The sequence below is a fragment of the Natator depressus genome, chromosome 16, assembly GCF_965152275.1.
Source record: "Natator depressus isolate rNatDep1 chromosome 16, rNatDep2.hap1, whole genome shotgun sequence".
In the NCBI taxonomy this organism is placed as follows: domain Eukaryota; kingdom Metazoa; phylum Chordata; order Testudines; family Cheloniidae; genus Natator; species Natator depressus.
In genome coordinates, this window is record NC_134249.1 from 14,925,170 (window position 1) to 14,948,540 (window position 23,371).

A 23,371-nucleotide genomic window follows, 5' to 3' on the forward strand; every position below is an offset into this window, starting at 1 on the left:
ACAAAATGTATGAACTTTGATAAATAAAAGGGCGGCTTTAAGAAATGTTTTTATTATTGAATTCCTATTTTCTCAAGCAACAGCAGAGAGAGAACCTGTATGTACGATGTAATTAAGTCGGCCTAAGCCCTAGCGTGGACACTGCTAGATCAACGGAACAATTCTTCTGTTGACTAGGCTACCGCCTCTTGGAGAGGTGGATTTACTACGGCGATGGAAGAACCTCTTCCATCGCTGTAGTGTCTATGCTACAGAAACGCACTGTAGCATTTCTAAGGGCCTGTCTACACGTGAAATGTTACAGCCGCACCACTGTAGAGCTTCACTTCCTAAACTGACAGGAGAGGTTTTCCCATCGACGCAGGTAATCCACCTCCTTAAGAGGTAGTAGCTAGGTCGACAGAAGAATTCTTCTGTTGATTTAGTGCTATCTACACTGGGGGTTAGTTCAGCGTAACTGCATTGCTCAGGGGTGTGGATTTTGTAGTTAAGCCGACTAACCTTTCTAATGAAGACCAGGCCTAGAGTAGATGTACCCTATACTCCAAGAAAATCAAGTTTAACAATGGTTGTTAAACTGACTTACAGCCTAGCTGTGGTCTAATACATTCAACCCGCACTAAGTAGATGGGACTGACCCATTTCCCAGTTGTATTAAAAAAATGAAGTGCTAAGAAGAAGTGGGAAAATCAACTCCCCAATATTGCAAACACTTAACACACATTCAACTTTAAATATGTGAGTAGTCCTTTGGAAATACAGTGGAATCAATGGAATTCAGTGGGACTACTCGACTGTGTAATTTTAAGCATATGTGTAAGTGCTTCTGTGATCAGGACAGGTATTTGTTCATTCAGTTTGTTTTAAAAATAGTTACCATTTAATTTAATGTACATATGTTAAAGATGATAGTGAGATGATAGTTTGTCTTTCCTGCTCCAGGCTGTAAACTGCAGCCCTGTGGGATTGGACAGTTGCTATTTAGCCATCTGCTCCCTGGTTATTAAGCCAAACCTTGAAGTTCCTAGAGCCTCTGGCTACAACCAATGTGTCATTCTCTATTATTTGCAATGAATTTCTTTCCTCCAGGCCTGCAAAATGTTCAGTTCCTAGCTGGTAAAGCCATTTTACAAAATGCCACATTAGGTCTTACTTCTGCCAGGACAGGGCATGGAATTAGGAAGGATTTTCAGCTTTGGGAAAAAACCTTTACTTTAGCTGGAGTGACTTAGCTCTTCATCCTCTTGGGTCCCCCCCCCACCCCCCAAAAAAATGTTTTAGAACCCCTGCTCTAAAACTGGGGGTTGGGACCCATCAGGGGGTCACAAGGTTATTACATGGGGGGGTTGTAAGCTGTCAACCTCCACCCCAAACCCCGCTTTGCCTCCAGCATTTATAATGATGGTAAATATATAAAAAAGTAAAGGAGTACTTGTGGCACCTTAGAGACTAACCAATTTATTTGAGCATGAGCTTTCGTGAGCTACAGCTCACTCCATCGGATGCATACTGTGGAAACTGCAGAAGACATTATGTCTTCTGCAGTTTCCACAGTATGCATCCGATGGAGTGAGCTGTAGCTCACGAAAGCTCATGCTCAAATAAATTGGTTAGTCTCTAAGGTGCCACAAGTACTCCTTTTCTTTTTGCGAATACAGACTAACACGGCTGTTACTCTGAAACATATAAAAAAGTGTTTTAATTTATAAGGGGGTCGCACTCAGAGGCTTGCTATGTGAAAGAGGTCACCAGTAAAAAAAATTTTGAGAGCCACTGTTTTAGAGCATCTTTGAAAATGATGTCTAAGGTGTCAAAGAATGTTAAACTGCAGGAAGCAATGAATATGCTGCTGTATGCGTCATTTAAAACTTTTGGTGAGCTTGAAGCTGACCTTTCTTTACTGGTATAGAGCTTTTACAGCTGGTTGGCCTCTAGCAAGTAGTAATATTATGGAGCAAGTTCTGAACTGTCTGTATTGCTTGCAGAGTTTTTATTTAAGGCCATAGATGCAATTTCCTTAAAATATATTGCTCAGAAGTTGCCTCACTTTGATGCCTTACGTTGTATTCTACGTCTGAGGGCATGTCTGGAGTGTTCCATAGGTAGGCTCCATGATCTCAAATATGGACTACTCCAGAGGGGTTTATTTTGCTTATAAATTATATTGATGTGAAACCCTGGAAATGTTCCTTTATACTGTGTGCGTTTGGATATATTATCCTGAGTGGAACCCCACTTGTCATACTCTGCACAGTGATTTACATATGTTAATGTTGTCGAGCACATAAATATTTAACAGTAAACCCCTCAGAAATGCTGGTGGCTTCCTTGCTTTTGAAGGTGGGTTACTGATATTACAAACCTTCCTACTCTAGTCCCCCCAGCCTCCTTCATTTAAAACAGTGAGTACATTTTTAGTGATTAGGGACTAGCTTCAGCTAGGCCTATAGCATAGGTCCTGTGCCAGCTTCTATACACAACTCTGTTGAAGCAGCTCAAAACTGAGCTGCAGCATCCTTTTGATTTTAGTCTCCGCCTCTGTGAACAAACTGACGAGATTTTATCCTCTCCTGTGGAGCTTTGGTTGTGTTTGACAACAGGAAGTAAGATAAGATAATGAAACTGGTTTTTATTTGTGGCCTGCTGAGCCAGGATGGGAAACTTGGTCTCCTGCAGTAAAAGTCTAGTCCATCAAGCCATCCTTGGCTTAATTAATTAGAATGTATTCATGACATGTAGCTTACATGTTTTTCTAGTTACCTTGTGCGGACTAGGAAGAGGTTGAGTGAAATGATATATGTAAATACATGTATAAAATAATTTTTTTTTTTTAACTGGATTAGTATTCTGTAGCATCCAACGATGCTGTGTGATCCAGATAAGCTGGGACTTTGAGCCTTCAGAAGAGAGTACTCCGTGGTTCATCACATTATCATCTTCCTTTGAGGTATGAACCAAATCAATTTCAGCAAATCCAAATCTTTGGTTAGACCTGTAGTTCTTAACCAGGGGTGTGGGGCCCCCTAGGGGGCCTCCAGCAGGTTTCAGGGAGGCCTCCAAGCAGAGCCAGCATTAGACTTGCTGGGGCCCAGGGCAGAAAGCCAAAGCCCACCGCATGGGGCTGAAGCCCAGGTCCCTGAGCCCCACCACCTGGGGCTGAAGTTGAAGCCTGAGCAATGTAGCTTTGTGGGGGCCTCTGTGGCGTGGGGCCCCAGGCAATTGCCCTGCTTTGCTACCCCCTAATGCCGGCCCTGGCTTTTATATGCAGAAAACCAGTTATTGTGGCACAGGTGGGCCATGGAGTTTTTATAGCCTGTTGTGGGGGGAGAGGGGGCTCAGAAAGAAAAAGGTTGAAAACCTCTGGGTTAGACAGTATAGATAACTGAATTGGCAGTTGTGGCCCTTAAAGTGTGCATGTAGATTTAGTATTTTACTACATTTTTGGAACACAGGTAGCACATTGTACAAATAATAATAATAATTAACTGTGTCTGCTCCCTGCTCCTTTCCATTGCATCGCCCACTTACCTCTGATATCATAATGCCATTACTCAACAATGAGCTCTTCTGTATTAGCACAACGGCAGCATTGAACTGTAGTGTTACCTGACATCAAGATTGGTGCCTTTGGGTGTTGTATCTGGTGCGTGGAGGTTTAATTTAATCTCTGAGATTTACTCATGTAGTCCCCTCATCCTTGCACTGGGACAAATGTACAGTCTGGGAACTGTTTTACCTAATTACAGGGGAGATGTATAATGTCCAATTTAAATTTTTGAGATTATTACCTTATGCTTTTGAGTTGTAAAGATGGATTTTCTTACTCCCTAACATCTTAAAACTGCAGCATATCAGTTTACTTTCCTACTGTCTTTACCATCAAGTCTGACATTTAACCAAATTGAGGAGTCATCCTGCAATTTCTGTACCTCTGTAGGTGAGCTTTAGTGAGAATGGGAGATACAAGAGACGTTTGTCCTCACCTGGATTCCATAGGTGAGGTCACCAAGGATGACCTGCTGCTCAAATCCAAGGTAAAGGAAGCGCTGCTTGCAGTGTGGTTACCTCGTGTGTGTGTGTGGGGGGGGGGCTGCCCTAAGATACAAAGATTGTACAGATCCACAAGTGGGATGTAGAAATTGAACACAAGTGGGATGAACTGAAACTGATATCTTTTTGAGCATGCCTCATAAAATGAGGCATTGTCAGCCATTTGTACTTCAGAAATCCAATTAAATGATGTGAAGAGGCTGTCCTTATGAGATAGCCCAAGGGAAAGCCCATAATTCTGGCATTTACTCTTGAGTGCTGTTGATCTGTCTACCTCGCTCATTAACAAATGAAGTCTTCAAAATCTCTTTCTCTTTGAATGGTTTCATTTGGCAACTAATACATTTTCAAGGCTCATGGGCTTACTTCAGAAAGGGGGTGATGTGAAAGGAAACATCTTAGTGGCTGGAATTTTGGAGTGAGTAGAAGTGGCTGATGGAATTAGATTAAAAACTAACATTTCTGCCATCTGGGCAGTGCTCAAAGCCCTCTTCACTGGTGCATTTCTGAATGACTGTTTACCCTGCTCAAAGATGTCTCTCATCGCAGGTACTTGAAAGTGTAAATTTAGTTTAGGTGGAATTCATAGTACTGGGAAATATGAATTGTGCAGCCAAACAAGGTTTTAATCTCTGCCCCAAAAAGTCAACTCATGCAATAAGCATGGGGTGCTCCCCTCTGAGTCAAGGGCTAGGCTACTAAACTGTAATGACTTTTTCTTTGTGTATGACTGCAGGGAACTTGCCAGTCGTGCAGAGCTGCGGGACCAAACCTCTGGGCTTGCCTGCAGGTAAAAAGAGCCTGCTATCTGTGTGTACTGTATAAAGGGGCTTCCCATTTTTTATTTATACTGTTTCTTAGTACAATGCAGTACTTACTTTCAGGCTGACTTATCGCCTTCAGATATGAAATTAGGTCTGAGATCATAATATCTGGTAAACAAAGAAAGAAGCATTAGAAGAAAGGAAGCCAGTAAAAGTGTCCATCAGCTTTCAATTATATCCCAGAAAAATAGAAGCCAATGATCAAACTCTGATACTGTTTGCCTCACATCTAGGCCTATTTTGTTCACACCTCACAAATGACTTCCTCCTGGAGCCCCAATGGGAATCAACACTGAAGAATGCTACTAACTGCCATCTGTTTTTAAGCACCTGGTGATTGAATGGATCCTTCTGCTTGCAGCTTTTAGGGAGATTTAAAGTCTATGGAGCCAGAGAACTTTAGTGATGTTGTTGAAAGGAGGGGAACAAGGCAGAAGGGAATGAAAAAGAGTTGGCTTAAATATGATCAGAGCTGGAATGGACTCCGGATGTCATCTAATCTGGAACATAGGCCAAATTCAGCCCTGATGTAAGCAGATGCGCCGCAACTGACATTAAAACAAACCAAACTAAAACATTCTATGCAGTGACATCATCATTGACTGGTGGAGCTTCACCCATTTACACCAGCTCTGATCTTGGTCCCTGTCACTTAAAATGATAAATGCTAGGAGTTGTAGAGTAGTGTTTCTCAGTGGGTCACTTCCCCTGGGGGCAGATATCAAAAAGCAATTTGGGCAGGTGGGATGCAAGGCATTGGATATGTTATTACCATCTAAAGCAAGGAAAATCTTGCTTTCCCCACTCTCCCCACACTCTTACTGCTCAAGGTCAAGTATTCTCTGCCAAACCTCTCAAAACACACACACACAAATTTCATAGGCTTTTCATTGTTATCATGGATACATTTACTATAAAAGCAAGAGTGAGTAAAAAAAAAAAAAAAAAGTAAGGAAGTCATGAAAATGTTTGAGTTGAAGTAAGGGCTTGCTTACTTGACAAGGTTGAGAAGTACTGCTCCAGAGAAAGTTGTAAGATTCTCACTGTGCAGCAGTACATCACACCTGTGTGTACCTGTCATACCAATTGTCGATCAGTTGTACTATCAAAAATTATTCCTGGGTAACAAATGCACATGGCATTTTTAAAACACAGGGGAAGTCACAGATCTTGAAGAGCTTATAATGCTTGTCAGTTTCATTCTGTTGCTTTTTCTTGGGAAGTTCTATGCATAGGGGCTGTAGAGGCAGCAGTACTGGTGCTTTGGTAGTGCTGGGACTGCTCTAGGAGGAGCAGAGATAATCTTCTTTTCCATCCATGAACACCCTGAGCAGCAGGCAAGGATTGCCCTGTATTGCCTGGGAATATCAACTTCCATTATGATACTTATGGTTAGTTTGCATCATGGTAGTTCCTAGGCCCTGTTGTGCTGAGCACTGTGTAATCAGAGTAAAAGACAGTCCCTGCCCCGAAGAGCTCTTAGTAGGAGCAATGGAACAAAGCTGAAAAAGATTTTGCCAGATTTTACACTGTTGTTCAGGAAGCTGCAGCATGCCCAGAAGTATCAGACTGATAGATCTTATACCTGTAACTGCAGGGGCAAGTTATTCTTTTTAGATACATTTCTAGTCCTTTCCAAAACATACTTGTAACAGAAGAAAGAAAACAAGGCGTTTGAATGAGGGGACTGATGGGGAAAGACCAAGCAGTGGAAAGAGAAGAGGTGACAGGATGGACATGGACCAACTCTCATCTTAGTATCTGGATTTCATCAGACAAGCAATGTATTTTTACAACAGATTTTCAAATGATCCATCTGTAGATCTATGGACACAGTGTGATCAGAAAAACTAACGCCTGTGATTTGGATTGGAGGTTTCATAGAGTCATGTGAGCAAGGGTGGGCATAGTTTTTTTTCAAGAAGTGCCAAGTCTTTTGTAATGCTGTGACTCAGGTTACAACACATGCTCATGAAGTGCAGAGGGTCAGCGCACATGCGGCTGCTGGCTAGGATGGGGGTCACAAACCCCTTTTTTCATTCTGTTGTGGGTTTATCTTGCCACATCCAAACTGTTCTCCCACTATCTCCTCTCTCTCTAGGTTGCTTGTCCTTATGTTGGGTGTGGGGAATCCTTTGCGGATCATAGCACCCTTCACGCACAGGTGAGCTGTTCTCTATAACCCTCTCTCTCTCGTCAGGACAGACAGAGTTGGATTTCCAAATAAATTAAACTCTGATCCACAAAGCATGGGCGCTTATTGATTATAGCCATTCCCGGCCACCTTTCAAGCCGAGACAACATTTATATAATGACTATGGTGTGTAGGTTCCAAACTCTCTGGCGATTGAGTTACAGTTTGTGGTTCTCAGTATTCTCACTATTTTGGTTTTTAGGCCAAAAAACACAACCTGACAGTGAACCTGACAACATTCCGGGTGTGGTGTTATGCCTGTGAAAAGGAGGTATTCTTGGACCAGAGACTGGCAGCGCATGCTCCATCTCTGTCATCAAAGTTCAGTGAACAGGTGGGTCTTTCACCCCATAAGTCAGGAGGATACTGTTGAATGGGATGGAACGCTTAGCAGGGTTTTTCTTTTTTTTTGTTAGATGACTAGTTTAGGACGCCCCACTATTGGACATGCCATTGTTGCAATGAGAGCTCTCAAACCTGAAGGAAGATGCCTCCCATCAAGATAATCTTGCATTTATTTATCAGCTTTCATCCAGGGGTATTCCTAATGTGCTTTAAAAACTGTGTCCCTCTCTATATAATCGGTCTGTCTTTGGCCGCTTCTGAAGGGTGGCCACGTCTGGGGTGAACTGCAGCAGCATTAACTGCCAAACTAGAAATGTACCCTCTGCAGACACTATTGACTGTTCCTTGGGCCTCTTGTGGTACATCTTGACTTCACTAAGGGTGCTCCTTGGACACCTCGTCATGTTACTGAGGTAATGCCATCAGGAAAGGTAAAGGGGTTAGTGCAGCAGCATATTGCCAGTGCCTGTGTTACTGGGGGACCTTCTTAGTGGGTGGGTGAATAAATGGGTACAGATTGTGTCTCTCTGCAGATCAGACCTGCCACTGATGCTTATTTCTCTGCCTTTAATCTAGGAGTCCCCATTGCCTGCTCACCCCCTGAAGGCAGTTCCAATTGCAGTGGCTGATGAAGGGGAATCGGAATCAGAGGAGGATGATCTGAAACCAAGAGGTAATGCCACATTGAATTATGGGATCAGTTATAACTGCACCTCTGGACTCTAAGGCTTACATTGTGAGGTTCCTGGAGAGCCTTTGTGATTTCAGTAGGACTGGGATGCTGAGCTCGTTTGCGAGGGACGTGCTGGATTCCCTTTCATCTTGTGCGGAATGTAGAAAAGTGGTGCTTCTGAAAAGGAAGGGGTGCTGGAAAGTGACCTTCCTTTCTTGTCTAACGTCTCTTGCATTTTCTCCAGGCCTTACTGGAATGAAAAACCTTGGGAACTCCTGCTACATGAATGCAGCGCTTCAGGCCCTCTCGAACTGGTAGGCGACAGGACCATTCTGCGGTGATGCTCCCTTGAATACTCCCTAAAAATAAACAAGTGCCTGTTCCAATCCGAGACCTCCTTCATGAACGCTGTGTGTGGAAATCAGCTGAGGTGCAGAGTAGGGAGGGAGAAGGGGAAAAAAACAGGATCATGGTGTTTAATGCATAAAAAGCTGCAGAGCAGGAAACTGAGCAAACCAACGGGACACGTACCATTGGGCTGGCGGTGGAAGTACAGGCCTTTAGTTTCCATTGTGATCTTTAAAATAGAGTAAATATAAAATATTTTATAGGTGCATGTGCATGCATTTTCCCTCCCAACTTCTTTTTAATGTTCTCCCTAATGAGGTGGCCTTGAAAACCTCAACCCAAAATAGTTCTCACCATCTGGTCTTGGCAATAAACTCCAGCATCTCTCAGGGGAGGGATCCCAATCATTCAGACCAACGGGAGTGATTTGTGAAGAATCAGAGGGCAGCATTTGCAGCACCATCTCTTTCCCCTTTTTCTAAATGTTAAATTTAAAAAGCAACCTTAGGACATGTCCTCTCTTTCTGTGTGACTTTAAACGTATGCATAGAAGAAATTCCCCTCCACTTATCTCTCCTATCTTTCCTTCTTTAGCCCGCCTCTCACACAGTTTTTTCTGGAGTGTGGCGGGCTGGTACGTACGGACAAGAAGCCCGCATTGTGCAAAAGTTACCAGAAACTGGTCTCTGAGGTTTGGCACAAGAAGCGGTGAGTAATCCCTCCCCAGTCCAAATGGGAAGGTGTATAGCGGTTCATACTTCAGTTACGAACACAGTAAAAATAATGAGAGGTGTGACGCAGTCCCTGAATTCAAGCTTTAGGACTAGCCCTAGAAGATGTGGGGTGTGTTGCTGTGAGCGCCTGGTGTCGTACTCCCGTTCTTCCACCCTGCAGTTAGTGATCAGACAGCCATCTTTTGAGGAACAGGGTCTAGAAACCTCTGAAAATTCATTACACTGAAATCAAAACAGTGAATCAAAGCGTGCATGGTAACGTGAAGTGCTTTAAACAGAGAGCTTAAAAAGGGCTTTTCTTCTCACTGATCTGCTGAAAAGAGAGTGGGGATATATTTGGCTGCTGCAGTGCAAGTGCAGCATTTAGGGGTGTTGCTCTTGATTTACAGAGAAAAAGCAACTCGCATCCGATACTGATATTTACCAATCAGCCTGGAAGGTGTTTTTGATTGTCAGTTGCTGGCTGTTGACTCAGTATGAGAACTAGGAACCCTGGGCCAGATCCTCAGCTGGTGTAAATTGGTGTAGCACCACTGAAATAATTTGGTTTATAGCAGCCGAGGATCTGATTCCCTAACTGCAAATGTAAGTAGTTGCAAGAATCAGATCGGGTATCTAAATTCTGTCCTATGTTTTGTGTTAATTGTTATCATAGTACAAGACAGACAAGGTGGGTGAGGTAATATCTTTTATTGGATCAGTTTTGTTGGTGGAAGAGACAAGCTTTCAAGCTTCACAGAGCTCTTCTTCAGGTCTGGGAAAGGTAATCAGAGTGTCAGCTGTTCTAGCAACAGAAATTGGTCCAGTAAAAGATATTTGCTCACCCACCTTGTCTCTCTCTTATCCTGGGATCAACACAGCTGCAAGAAGACTGCAGACAGAGTATGAGTAAGTTGTGGGTTTGGAATGGATTAAAACTATTTGGAATAAGCGGTGGAGCATGGCAGTAATTTTGAGCAGTGTAATGTAATTTTAATATAACGTAACTCCTGTGAGTTCTGACTGTTTGAGGTGGGCACTGCTCTTTGTCTGTGAAATCAAAATAAATAAGTAGACGAGACCATTCTGGCAATGGAAATGACGGACAGCACCATCACTTGACATTTTAAAAAGTGACACAGCATTGGTGAATGTACAGTAGGGATCAGTCTGTCACTAGTAGGGAAAAGAGATTAAAATACTTGGTAGATAGATACCTGCATCATCTCAAATCTTATGATTTCTAGTTAACAGATACGTTCAGACTTTGTAGCAACATAACTCTTCTTTTTCCCCTTTCCTTTAAACTGACTACCGCTTTTTATTTTGTGCATACTACACAGTTCAGCTCTAGACTCGATATGTGAATTAATGGTCTTTTTTCTTAAACAGCCCAAGCTATGTGGTTCCCAGCAGCTTGTCTCATGGAATTAAACTGGTCAACCCCATGTTCCGGGGCTATGCACAGCAGGTGGGCCATCCAACAAAAACACTAGCCTTTCTAGACCTATGCCTAGGTTGTTCCACATCATGTGATTCTTACTTCTGTAGTGGAGCCCACTTCACGAAGTACCTCATGTAAGAGTAAATGGCCCATATTAACTGGTTGGGTGCTGGGATTGTCCCATTGTTTTGCCTTTGTATTAGAGAATGGCTAGAGCACTTGACTGGGACACAGGAGATCTAGGTTCTATTTCTGGGTCTACGGTGGGACTTTGGGCAAGGCTCGGTACATCTCTGTACCTCAGTTTCCCTGTCTGTAAAACGGGGATAATGATACTGACCTCCTTTGCCAAGCACTTCGAGATCTGATGAAAAATGTCATCTAAGACCTATGTGGTATTATTGTTACTTATATTAAAGAGGAGTCTGGTTACACCTGCACTAAAAGGTTACAAATACCAACTTTTATTACATGCACATCCTTCTCGGCACCCAATTTAAATGAGTCCTTTAAAAAGATCATGTCTTTTGGGGTGGGGGGAAAGAGTACTTCACTGTATTTAAAAAAAAAAAAAGAAAAAAAAATTCACTTATTCTTTAGAATGAAATTTCACCCTCACTGTGTAGTTGGTTAGAAAGCGCACAGCGAGAAGGGACATCCGACAATAGCGTCTTTAAGCCAGGGCACTGGTAGCAAGTGGAAACCGAGATGATGATGATAAAAATACCAGTTGCTGAAATAGAGAGACCAGAGCGGCTATATTTGCCCTTGATGCAAAGCCATTGGATTGGAATTTCAGCTATAAAGAGTTAAAACTGAAGAGATGATGATGTTTTATTATATTTTAAACCAAATCTTCCATAATGTCACAAGTCTTCAAAATGTCACTACCCAGAGCTGTCCCTTATCAGCAATCTCCACTATCTGAGGGGGCCACGTAGGGGGCCTTCACACTGGCTGATTTGTCTTTGATTTCTAGTTCTAATCCCTGGCAGTAAAGGATTTTAATACTATGTTTGCTGTAAGGGATAGGGTTATCATGTGAAGACATCAATGGAGCATGAAGATTGTTTTTGTAGCATAGACTGTACTGTTCTTTGCAGCCCACTGTCTTGATTGTCTTTCTCCTGGTTTCCCACGTTCTTTCAGTGCTGACATCCCAGTAAACAAGATAACTGTCTAAGTTCTGTAGCAGTAGCCCAGTTTGACCATCCTGAGACCTTCCTAAGCGCCTGAGAAAAAGCAGAAATTGAAACAATTAGCTGCAAATTGGGACTGTAATCCCCAGGCGTTAGAGTAGTCAGTGAAATGGGCAGGATCCCTCTGTCCATCTGCTGAATACCATCAACTCCATGTGTTTTCTGAGTGGGACTCCTTGTATTCCCCGAGGGGCTAACTTTTGTGGGCTTTACAGTGGAAACTGGAGTAGCTGTGTTTTGTCCCTAGATGGGCAGTATATAATGTGGGATTGCTCCTGGTTTTCAGGACACCCAAGAGTTTCTGCGATGCTTGATGGACCAGCTTCATGAAGAGCTAAAGGAACCAGTTGTTGCTGAGGCAAGAGACTCTGACTCCAGTGACACGGATGACAAGCGGGAAGGTGACCGTAGCCCCTCAGAGGATGAGTTCCTCTCTTGTGATTCGAGCAGCGACAGGGGTGATATGGATGGGCAAGGCAGGACAGGGGGCATGAGCAGCTCCCTAGCCGAGGCAGAGTTGCTGATCCAGGATGAGGCCGGGAGAGGGATCTCTGAGAAAGAGAGGCTGAAAGACAGGAAATTCTCCTACAGCCACCGGCGGAGCAACTCGGAACAAGTTGATGAGGATGCAGATGTTGATACCACCCTGAGTCCAATTGATGGCAGAGCTTCTCCTGAAACCCTACCTCCTCCCTGCCCTGCCAGCCCATGTAGGACACCAGGTACTAATATAGTGTCCCTATCACACCATACAAGAACCAGTGCCATATTCATGTGTTGGGGCATGCTAATGGGGAGGGGGAAGTCAGACAGATAAGTTGTGTAGACATTCCCACTCCTGGTTTCAGAATGTCTTTGCTTCTAAGACAGGTGACCTGCTTCCTCCAGCTTGCTTCATTTCTACCATAGCAATCCATGGGTAAATCAGCAGAGAAGTACTTCAGTGTGCCCAGATACTGTGGTGATGAACATAGTTTACATGCTGGATAGGCTACTAGTTTGAGCTGCCTCTGCCAAATGTGACCATTAAAAAAACAAAACAAAAAACCTTCTGTTGAGGGAAAGGTGGGTTTTATAATGCCAGACTAGCACTTTAAAGAAGTGAACTGCTGTACGTGCTAATGATAAACCAAATATTAATAATAACACAAGACATACAGGGGGTTGAGCAGGGGGTTGGATTAGATGACCTGCTGAGGTCCCTTCCAACCCTGATATTCTGTGAAACCAAACAACACAGTAACACCTAACAAAGAACAGAGCACAGTTTGAAGGAGCTCCTGGACCTGCACATCTTTTAAAAATTACTTCAGGAAAAATGTGGAATAAGCATGTAAAGCTCTCATTATCCTACAAACTTACCCTGGGAATAGTTGGTTCCGAGAGGTGTAAAGGAAAGGAGGTAATAAGGGGTGTGTGGAAGAGTGGACTCCCAGCCAGTGTCCCACCTCATGGCTAGGTGTGTGGAGTAGCAGCTCTGTCTCTAGCACGCCCTGCCAACTGTCGATCCTGTCCCTTGGTGGTCTGTCTCTTCTCATGACTCAGCCTTCTGGCCAGGTTACATTTAGTCATGTGCCTTTTGGGGTAACAGAAAATCGAACAAATAGTCCAGTGTCCCTACAAAAGGCCTTTGGACCCAGTTCTGGGGCCAACGGTCCAGCTCTCAATCGTTCTTGTCCCCTTCTGAGGGGCCTCATATCACCTTCCCCAGTGGCTGGTAGGGGAACCCAGGCCCTCCCATGACACTGGATTCTATACCCAGCAGCCAAGGTTTGCTCCATCAGACTCCTTGCTGCTGTCTGTCTGGATTTCCTCCTCCTGTAGCCTGTTCAGCTGGCCTCTTCTGCAGTCTCTCTGGGGTCACCTGTCTGTCAGGGCTGGGACTTGCAGGGCTCCCCTGGATTTCCTCAACAAAATCCCAGACTAAAGGTACAAAATGTAAATCCATTTCTGCCCTCTTCAGGCTTGACCTTTCCGTCCCTCTCTGCTCCTCATCCTAGCATCTCCCAGGGCTCTCTCCATGGAAATCCAAATCCCGCCCCATTGTAGCTCCAGAGCCTTCTGCATCCCCAGTGCTGTTGTGTGTAATTCCTGGCCTCCTGCTAGACTTCTCTACTCAGGAGAGGACACCAAGGCCAACTCTCCCCCTAGGCTTCCTCCTCAACCCTCCCAGTCTCTCTGCTCTCTAGTCCCAGAGAGTGACTGCAGAGCTTCTCTCTGCAGCAGACTGTTTATAAAAGCCACCCAGTTCCTCTGGCAGCTGGGACTCATCTTTAATTGGGCATGGCCCAACCTCCAGGTGCGACCAGGTGGGTTGATTGGCCTCCAGGCCCAGATTAACCCTTTCCTTACCTGTGTGGGGCACACACCCCTTCACAGGGAAATAGAGGTATTTGTTAGTGCTGGGCAATGAACATGTAAAAAATATTTTTAAGCCATGGAGAGATGCCATGTGGTTCTGCAGAACAGCTGGCATTTAAAGGCTGTGCTCCAGATGTGACTATTCCTTGTCTTGACCCAAAGATGATGACCCAGCCTACAGCCCTGTGGGCTCCAGAGACAGGAACACTGGCAGATGTTTGTGGGGTGGTTTTGTTTTCTAAGAAACCCAGAGGATTAAACCTCAGCTCTAGGCCTGGGCATTGGGAGCATTTGTCAGTATCCAGTTTATGAGAACAAACTTCTTGATTAGAAACGGACCTAGAGGTGACTTGCATCCTTTTGGTCTGTCTGACAGTGTTTGCCATCTCTCTTGTGGTATCCAATTGAATCCCTCAGGTATCCAGTCCTCAGAGTGGTGGGGCTGGGCTGGGAACTAGATTCCCTGAACATGAAAGACTTTGTTGTGCTAAGATTCAGAGACCAGTATTCTACTGGGGCTGATTTGTGACAGGCTGGGCTGGTACATTTGGTGTTTCACTGGTGGTCTCTCTCCCCACACAGAGCCGGACAACGACGCCTATGTGCGCTGCTCCTCGCGCCCTTGCAGCCCGGTTCACCAGGAGATGCACTCCAAACTGTCTAGCAGCCCCCCTCGCTCCAGTCCTGTGCGCCTGGGACCCTCCTATGTGCTGAAAAAAGGTAGTGTAGACAGGAAGCTCCTGCAGCCAGGAGGCTGAGGGGGGCGTGGAGGCAAAAGGCCACGTCTGCGGGAGGAAGCAGGAGAAGCGGGAGGTACACAAGCCATCATGACCCCATGGCTGATCGTCCTTCAATCTGTTGATGTCTACTAAACCAGTGTTAGGAAACGAATGATAGTGAGTCTCAGCATGGCTGGGCGTTTAGGGCAGAGCGATGCCTGGCTGTCCAAATACAGCCTGAAATCACTTAGAAAGGGTCGTCATTGGCCTTATCTTCTCAGTATCATAATGCTAACTTACTAATCACTGTAAGGAACTCCTGGGCTTCCCTGCACTGAGGGGAGAGTCCAGAACTGGCCTTCAGTCTTACACTTCATAGCATATGTGGGCAAGGGACTGTAGGGCAGCCTTATGGTTAAAGGCCTCCTGACTGTTAAAGGGATGTTGCCATATTTCGTAGGCTCCCCGCAGGATTGAAGTTAAAAGCATTAGTCTAGTGTGGGAGTGTTGCGAGGTTACAAATTGGGCCTCGGTTGCCTGCTGCTTCATCTCAAAGAAATCACAAAACCAAACCCACTCTCCTTCCACAGCCCATAAACACAACAGTTTGTGCCCCCACCCCGGCCCTGCAGCCATTCAATAACAGCATTATTTCCCGAGCTGTGCTGACCTCAGCCAGGAGGGGGTGGGGTGGGCACACAGACGTTCTAGCCTGATAAAAAGCACTCTGTGTAAGTGGGGGTTTTGTTGTTAAACAAAACAACCACGTTCTGCCAGCCGCCACATTCTGTGATGCAAGCCGCAGTGTGAAATGCATGGGGGGAAAACTGGGTGATGGCTAGAAGGAAAAAGACAAAATACCCTGGGGGGGAAAACAATCGGTAAGAGATGAAGACAGTGTTACAGAGATTAAAGCCATCAAGAATGCTATGTGACCCCATCGTGTCCTTCTGAACCAGTTTTGGAGGAGGATGGGGACAAAGACTGTACCGCCAACAGCATTCGGGTGCATTGCATTGGTGCAGATTGTTAGACCCGGCTTCCTGCTGTCACCTGAAACAAGGATGTTCTTAACATAAGCTTAAGTTCAGAACCACTGAAAGCGTCCTGCAGTCTATGTTGAAGCATGTACAAACACACTTGTCTTGTGCTGTACTCTGGGTGAGACGTACCCCTGGCTTGATTGCAGGACTCTGCTGAAGCTATGTAAGAGAGCTTGAAGGTGATGGGGGGTATGTGTGTCTTTTCAGCCCAGGTGCTGGCTTCCGGGAAGAAGAAGAAAGAGCTTCGTTATCGCAGCGTTATTTCTGACATCTTTGATGGCTCCATTCTCAGCCTGGTGCAATGCCTCACCTGCGACAGAGTGCGTCTCCTTACTGCCATTAATCAAGTAATAAAACAGCAGGGCCTGTTTGCTTCAACAAACCTCTCCTTGGGAAACAGAGCTGTTCCCAAATATTCTGGGATGCTAGGGCCCTACTAAAATGATCGCTTGTGTGTGAAGTCTACCAGGCCTAGGAATATTCTGTGTCATTGTTTATGTGCCATACAGAATCTAGATCCTGTGTAGCTCAGTTAGCTTAGCCATTATGCATGTCCTACCATGGAGCTGGTCACAGCAAAGGGGGCATAAGGTGGAGGAGCCAACGAAATAGAGGGCGCTGGACAGGGCTTGGGGGGGCACTCTATGGAGAACTTGGCGCTCTGGCTGTAGGGAACACTAAGCGGTTAGGAAGGGGAGTGATCACACTTCTGTCACCCTGTTTGTGAGTGAGGAATAATCCTAGTGTAGACAAGACAAAACCATTTCAGCGCTGCTTCGGAGAGTGGGGCTGGGGCTGGGCCAGACACTTTTCTGATGGTGCTGAAAATGGCCTATTACTGTCAGCAACGCTTCAGTTTCCTAGTGTAGATGGGCCCAAGTGATGCTAAAAGTTCCGGGCTGAGTATCTGCTCCTTTGCGTACACTAGAAGCCCAGATTTTTTTGCGTGTCCTCAGGTATCCACGACAGTGGAGACGTTCCAGGATCTGTCGCTGCCGATCCCTGGGAAGGAGGACTTGGCCAAGCTGCACTCCGCCATTTACCAAAATGTGCCCGCTAAGACGGGGGCCTGCGGGGACAATTACACCTCGCAAGGCTGGATTGCCTTCATCATGGAGTACATCAGGAGGTGTGTTTCCCTTGCGTCCCCTTATGCAGTTTCTCTCCCTCCTTGGCTTTGCGCTTGTCAGTTACTAGAAGGCAGTTACCCTTAAATGTAACAAGCTGATTGGTTCTTTACCGAAGGGAAATGGAGGAAAGAGAGACAAATATTGGACATACTTGCATAAAAAAATCTCTGTAAAGAATTAAGATCCATAGCCAGGGACCTGTATCTGTAAGATCCATAACCAGGAACAGCTGTGCCAACCTCCTTCCTCGTTTAGTCCAACAAAACATATTTTCAATTGTGTTTAAAAAATAAACCGTGTTCAGTAGTAATGGGCTGACTGTAAAACATCTGTGACTTGAAGGTGCAGGACATTGCAAGTCCTCATTGGTAAATTTCCTTCCAGGTGAGTTGGTTCCTTCAGCCATTTAATAATGTTCCTTTGTGGCTGCATTCTTTCCGGTGGAAGTCTCTGTCCGGGACCTGTCAGTGCCTTTCTTTACTTATCACTCTACAAGAGCGAAGGGTTAAGTCATAGATACTAAGGTCAGAAGGGACCATTATGATCATCTAGTCTGACCTCCTGCACAACGCAGGCCACAGAATTTCACCCACCCACTCCTGCGAAAAACCTCTCACCTATGTCTGAGCTATTGAAGTCCTCTACTCACCCACCACCTTGGCCCTTCTTGGCGTGGGAGGTACCAGTAGCAACTCTAGTTCTGAGAAACAAACAGCACTTCCCATAATGCTGTGGGATGCTGTTACTGTGTTCCTGAGCTGACCTTCCAGGCTCGATTCACATAAAGCAGCACGCCACCGGGGAATTTTAGAAGCCAAAGTGCATAGATCGCCAGTACCATTCACATTTCTTTCTTGCATGACCCCTCCCTTCCGCAGGTTTGTGGTGTCCTGTATCCCCAGCTGGTTTTGGGGTCCCGTGGTCACCCTGGAGGACTGTCTTGCTGCCTTTTTTGCTGCCGATGAGTTGAAAGGTGAGATTGGGGAGGGCTGGCGTATACTGTCTTCTCTGACCGCCCCCAAGGGAAGCTGTCAATAACCGTTCCAGATGCGTTTCTGGAACAAATCCAAGCTTCTGGCTGGGAAGTGCACTCCTTGTTTCAGCTTCCCTTGGGGGCAGGAATGAGCGTTCACCATCTGCTCAGGCAGGGTTTGCAGTTTGGAACCAGGGTGTGGTGGGCTCAGCAAAGAGCAGACGTGATTGTCGTTCTCTTGTGTGTGCAGTGAGAGTCCGTAGCCCAATGTTCGTGCTACACAAGGACCGTCCTGGGCAGGAGGAACAAGTTGGGGTTGCCAGGCTCAGCTGCGCTTGCTTGGGGGTGGGGTTGAGCCACTTGTTTCCTGCATTGCTTGCAGGGTATTGTGGTGTTTTCTAGTAAATCGTCTGGTTGGTTGAATTTGTAACATTTGCCCTGGCTCCTCCTTCTGTTGTATTCAGGAAGGATAAACGGGCCTTTGGCTACTACGCCAGACAGTGAGATGGAGCCAGTCCATATACTGGCTGCAGCACCAGGGAGATCAAAGCAGGGACTGTGCTGTATGCTGGTGCTTTTGGACCCAGTCTGGGTCACATTCATCCTTCCTGCAGGGAGTGCCACTGAACCTGGGCTGGGGACTCCTTAGATGTTTCCCAGGGTCCTGGTCCCAACAGGTTGTTCCCTGGGGGCGCTGCAAGTGGGGGATGAGTTCTACAGGGCAGAAGTGTTCCAAGGAGACTCTCCCACAACTCTGCATGCCCAGCTGAGGAGTCTGGGTAACCTCAGTCCGACCCTTATGCCTAGGAGTGCTAGACTTGCATTTTGTGTTCGTGTAGGAGGTTCCTCACCAAGAGCCCTCACGGAGGGGGCAGAAGGAGGCTGTGTAGTTCTCTCTGCAGAACAGTCTCCTGTGTCATTAGCCTGGGATGGAGAGCAGAGGGACTGAACACATTTTGGCCCTGTCTTAATATGGGGAGTGGAAAGGAGGGTTTTGAGCATGTTTCCTCCCATCCCTGCTTTACCTGGGGAGAAGAGGCTGCTCCAGCCACACACTAACCACTGGTGGGAGGGCTAAGCAGATTCCCTTCCACCTCGGCAGACACCGCCGCGTTGCATGCGTGGTGGCTGGCTGCCGTCTGTGCCATGTCTGTGTTGAGCTGGGGGTGGCAAAGAGAGTCCCGGCTAGGTCTGCTTTACCTCTACTAGGCAGGCACTTTACCCGGCTTCCGCACGTGGGATGAGAGTTTGTTTTCTCATCGGGGCTGGAGCCCCATGGCTCCTGCTGTCAGTAACGTTGCAATGCCTTTCTTTTCCCTCTCCAGGGGACAACATGTACAGCTGTGAACGGTGTAAAAAGTAAGTTTGTGTCCTCTATGTTGTGCTCTTTCCGCTAACCTCTCTCTGCCCAAACTGACTGTCCTCTCCTGCCCCTGGCCGAATGTCCCCTCTGCTACTGGCCTGCTAAACTGGGAGTTGTTGAGTTCTAGGTTTGAAAGTGACCGTGAAAGCCCTGGTTCGGGGCCACTGGAGACCCTGGTGCTAGTGGGAGGAAAAGTGGTGGCTGTGGTAAGGGAAGGGAGTGAATTAGGGGCACTTAGGGGTTACTGAGGAGAATTGTAGGAGAATGGAGAGGTGAGGCCAGTGGCCTACGCTCTGATACGTGGTAGGAGGCTGCTCTCACTAAAGTCCATTCCAGCTTTGCCATGGAGTTCAAAGGATTTGGGCCCAAAACGTGACCTGCCCAGTTAGCCTCGGGTCCCCGTTCTTAGTTCTCATGGGGGACTTGTCTCTTTCTCTCTCAGACTGCGGAATGGCGTGAAATACTGCAAAGTTCTCCGGTTACCTGAGGTGAGTAGAGGCGGCTTGTTTCCCCCGTCTCCTTTGGTTGCCACTGTTAGCTGCGGGGTGGGAAGGGAAGAGTTGCTGAACCAAGAATTGAAAATAGCATTTTTTTGTTTTGCCTTAAGCAAAGTCCTGTTTTATTAGCAGACCAGAAAGGGCCCAGTGACCTTCAATTGATGGGCCATCAACACCTCTGCCGGGTTATAGTGACCACAGCGTGAGGAAATTCATGTAAAGATGAGGGGGTCGAGAGAGGAAACTGTATTTGATTTGGGTATCCATGGAAACATGTTTTTGTGCCCTCTCCCTCTGGTGCTCTAGATCCTGTGCATCCACTTGAAACGGTTCCGACACGAGGTCATGTATTCCTTCAAAATCAACAGCCACGTCTCCTTCCCGCTGGAAGGACTGGACCTTCGCCCCTTCCTGGCCAAGGAATGTGTCTCCCAGATCACCACCTACGATCTCTTGTCTGTCATCTGCCATCAGGGCACAGCAGGCAGTAAGTCCTCCTTTCCTGGCGTGTCTGTCCCTGAAATGTCTGGGAACGAGATGGGTCTGATCCGTGTGTCTGGGAGTAGCCTGGAGCTCTGAGCGCTGTATTCTGCTGCTGGTCTTTGGGCAGGGGCAGGGTATTAGGGTTTCACCGTGACCCTCCTCCCCAGGCGCTGCATGCAACATGCCAAGCCTGTTTTGTAGTGGAGTTGGCTTTGATGCTGTCCAAGCTGCATGTTCCTACAAGGGTTTCCCAGTGAGACTTCGGGATCCTCTTTTTTAAACCTCCTCAGATTTCTTGTTGTCCCAGCCTGGTCCCAATGTCTGCAGTCTCCTCCTCCTTCCCTGTTGCCTACGAAGTAGCCCTTTCCAGGGCAGCCTAGAGCCCCATGCGGGTGCATGCAGCAATATGCAGTAGAAGGCTCACTCCTGCACTGCTAGGCTTCCTCAGGCTCTACCTGTTTCCGGCTGGAGTGGCGGATTTCTCAGCATTCGCAGATCTCCTGTGCCATCATGACAACCCTACTACTGCACTGGTTCAGATCCGTTTCCCAGCGAGGCCCCTGGAAGCATTTCCTCTCATTCAGCAAGGGGAAACCTGTCCAGGAGGGTAGAACTGAATACATGGAAATGGGCGCTGCACCTGCAGCCCCCTTCCAAGCTGACACAGCGCCAGAATCCATCCCTCCTGTCAGGCCTGCCATACTAAAATCTCTGCAACACATGGCTTTTCCCTTTGCTGGGCCAGCAGCCCAGGATTCATCTCCGCTCGGTCGCTGACATCGTTCCAGGCCTGATTCCTCTTTCCGTATTGAGTCCCAGTGCTGTTACATTCCCTCTGTTACAGGTGGGCACTACATCGCGTACTGCCAGAACGTGATCAATGGCCAGTGGTATGAGTTTGACGATCAGTATGTCACTGAGGTCCATGAGACAGTGGTACAGAACGCAGAGGCCTATGTCCTGTTCTACAGGTGAGTGGGTACCCTGGCTGGAGTTGTCTGTCAGTGCTGTTAACATATAAAGGGGTCAGATGCCGGGGATTGCTTCACTTTCTCTCCCCTTTCCTCCTCAAGAAAGAGCAGCGAGGAGGCTGTGCGGGAGAGACAGAAGGTAGTGTCCCTTACCACCATGAAGGAACCCACCTTGCTCCAGTTCTATATCTCTCGAGAGTGGCTCAACAAATTCAACACCTTTGCGGAGCCTGGTCCCATTACTAACCACACGTTCCTGTGCGCACACGGAGGTGAGGGGAAGCGGCCAGGCATTCTGCATTGGGAATAGTAGCATTCACTCAGCAGTGGGAAGTTTCCGGCTGCACCTTTTGCTGGCCCACACATTGACACATCCGGATAAAAGCCCCAGCTCCGTTCCCAGTATAACGTGTACTGCAGTCGAATCTGCCTCATTGGCAGAGTCTTCAGCACGCTCAGGAACGTGACAGTTAGATCACTGTCCCGCTGATCAAGGGCCTGGAGGGATATGCTGTGCTGGGAGACCATCGCTTTCACTTCATCAGTTGTTTTCAAACAAGTATTTGGAAAGCTAATAGGGTGAAGGAGGTGAACTCTTGAGCAATGGGGCAGCTTCCGAAGGGAAGGGAAAGGGTAAATGCAGCTGCGGGAGTGTAACAGGTTACTGGTTCTTTATCTGCACCTACTGCCATTTACTACTGTGTTAGCAGCAAGGCTGGTGTTCAGTGTGTGTTTTGGGAGGGGTGGGGTGGGCTGATACCAGGAACCTTTATAGACTGGTAAAAGCTCACTCTGTCCTTCTCTCTGGGAGCATTTAACCCTCTAGTCAAACCAAGAACTCTCCAAAAGCCAGTGCGGGAGTGGGGCCTGGCCTGAAGGCTTCAGCTGCCTTAGATCAATAATTGAGCTTTCCCCACTGAGAAAGCCCTGCCCCCTCCCCATCGCCTCCTTCCTTTCTTTGCCCCACTCCTCACCCACTGGCGAGAGGAGTGATACCTATCATCAATTTTTGGTCTTCCTCCATTGTTGGGGAAAACACTGCTCCTTACTTAGTACCCAATTTAACTACCCCTCGTTCTGATTTGCAGGGATCCCGCCCAATAAATACCATTACATTGATGACCTGGTGGTGATTCTGCCGCAGACTGTGTGGGAGTATCTGTATAACAGGTGAGGAAAGCTGGCGTACTCCTCATCCCACAGTGCCTTGGAACAACTGAGGCTTTGTCGTGGTTGAGAACAACGTAGACTTGCCAGGCCACATCCATAAGGTGTGGGATCCTGCCTCTGGTATTGGCCAGACATGGTGCTTCCCTCTAATACACCTAAGCAATTGTATATGCTGTTGCAATGCTGTCTATAAGGTGGTGAGGCTATTTCCTGATCTCCAGGGTGATTCTTATGCCCTCAATCCTGAGGGGGGGATTTCCCTTTGGAGAGATGGAGCCTGGTAGTGTGTAATGTGAGAGCCCCTAATCTAGACAGCAAACAAGCTGTATTCTCCATTATCCCAGCAATCACAGAGGTGGGACCGTTCTGATCTACACCATGGAGGGCGGAGGCAAAGGTGTTTATTAAAATAACCAGGCCTAGTCACCTCTGGATATGGAGAGTAGTGTGAGAATCCACCCTATTGACTTGCCGGGCTCAGGGCGGTTAACCTCTTCCTTGCCAACCCAGCTCTCAGTTCCTCTTTCCTTCTCCTCCTGGGCTCAGGTTCGGGGGTGGCCCTGCTGTGAACCATCTGTATGTGTGCTCGGTCTGCCAGGTGGAGATCGAAGCCCTGGCCAAGCGCAGGAGGATTGAGATTGACACCTTCATTAAGGTGCGTGTGGAAAAGAGCTAGAGAAGGGAACCAAGGGCTGGGGTCAGAAGTGGAGACCCCACCACAGATGAGTGGGAGAGATCTCACCCCTCTGACTCCTAGAACAAGAGCTGCACCATGGCAGGGAGATTTAACTCTGGGTTCCCTGTTGCACATGCATCAGTTGGGGCGAGATGCTTTGCATGGGGGCCTGAGGTTTGAGAGCAATCTAAGGAC

General features: G+C 46.9%; 1 protein-coding gene across 7 annotated transcripts in view; it reads left to right on the top strand.

The window, feature by feature from the left end:
- Positions 1 to 23,371, top strand: part of USP20 (ubiquitin specific peptidase 20) — a 37,924-nt gene that overhangs the window by 7,936 nt on the left and 6,617 nt on the right. For 6 of the 7 annotated variants that reach the window (XR_012642117.1, XR_012642118.1, XM_074973856.1 and 3 more), the window contains 21 exons: positions 2,844 to 2,947; positions 3,938 to 4,034; positions 4,787 to 4,840; positions 6,976 to 7,038; positions 7,271 to 7,402; positions 7,990 to 8,086; positions 8,331 to 8,400; positions 9,029 to 9,142; positions 10,540 to 10,618; positions 12,077 to 12,512; positions 14,734 to 14,871; positions 16,121 to 16,260; positions 16,870 to 17,042; positions 17,922 to 18,016; positions 19,342 to 19,375; positions 19,822 to 19,867; positions 20,183 to 20,363; positions 21,204 to 21,330; positions 21,433 to 21,602; positions 22,419 to 22,500; positions 23,047 to 23,155. Coding sequence is in view for 5 of the 7 variants with exons in the window: in XM_074973856.1 (XP_074829957.1) it covers positions 3,954 to 4,034; positions 4,787 to 4,840; positions 6,976 to 7,038; positions 7,271 to 7,402; positions 7,990 to 8,086; positions 8,331 to 8,400; positions 9,029 to 9,142; positions 10,540 to 10,618; positions 12,077 to 12,512; positions 14,734 to 14,871; positions 16,121 to 16,260; positions 16,870 to 17,042; positions 17,922 to 18,016; positions 19,342 to 19,375; positions 19,822 to 19,867; positions 20,183 to 20,363; positions 21,204 to 21,330; positions 21,433 to 21,602; positions 22,419 to 22,500; positions 23,047 to 23,155 (2,421 nt within the window). In the remaining 2 variants the exon portion in view is untranslated. The remainder of the gene's footprint in view (positions 1 to 2,843; positions 2,948 to 3,937; positions 4,035 to 4,786; positions 4,841 to 6,975; positions 7,039 to 7,270; positions 7,403 to 7,989; positions 8,087 to 8,330; positions 8,401 to 9,028; positions 9,143 to 10,539; positions 10,619 to 12,076; positions 12,513 to 14,733; positions 14,872 to 16,120; positions 16,261 to 16,869; positions 17,043 to 17,921; positions 18,017 to 19,341; positions 19,376 to 19,821; positions 19,868 to 20,182; positions 20,364 to 21,203; positions 21,331 to 21,432; positions 21,603 to 22,418; positions 22,501 to 23,046; positions 23,156 to 23,371) is intronic. The other variant, XM_074973861.1, reaches the window with a different exon arrangement.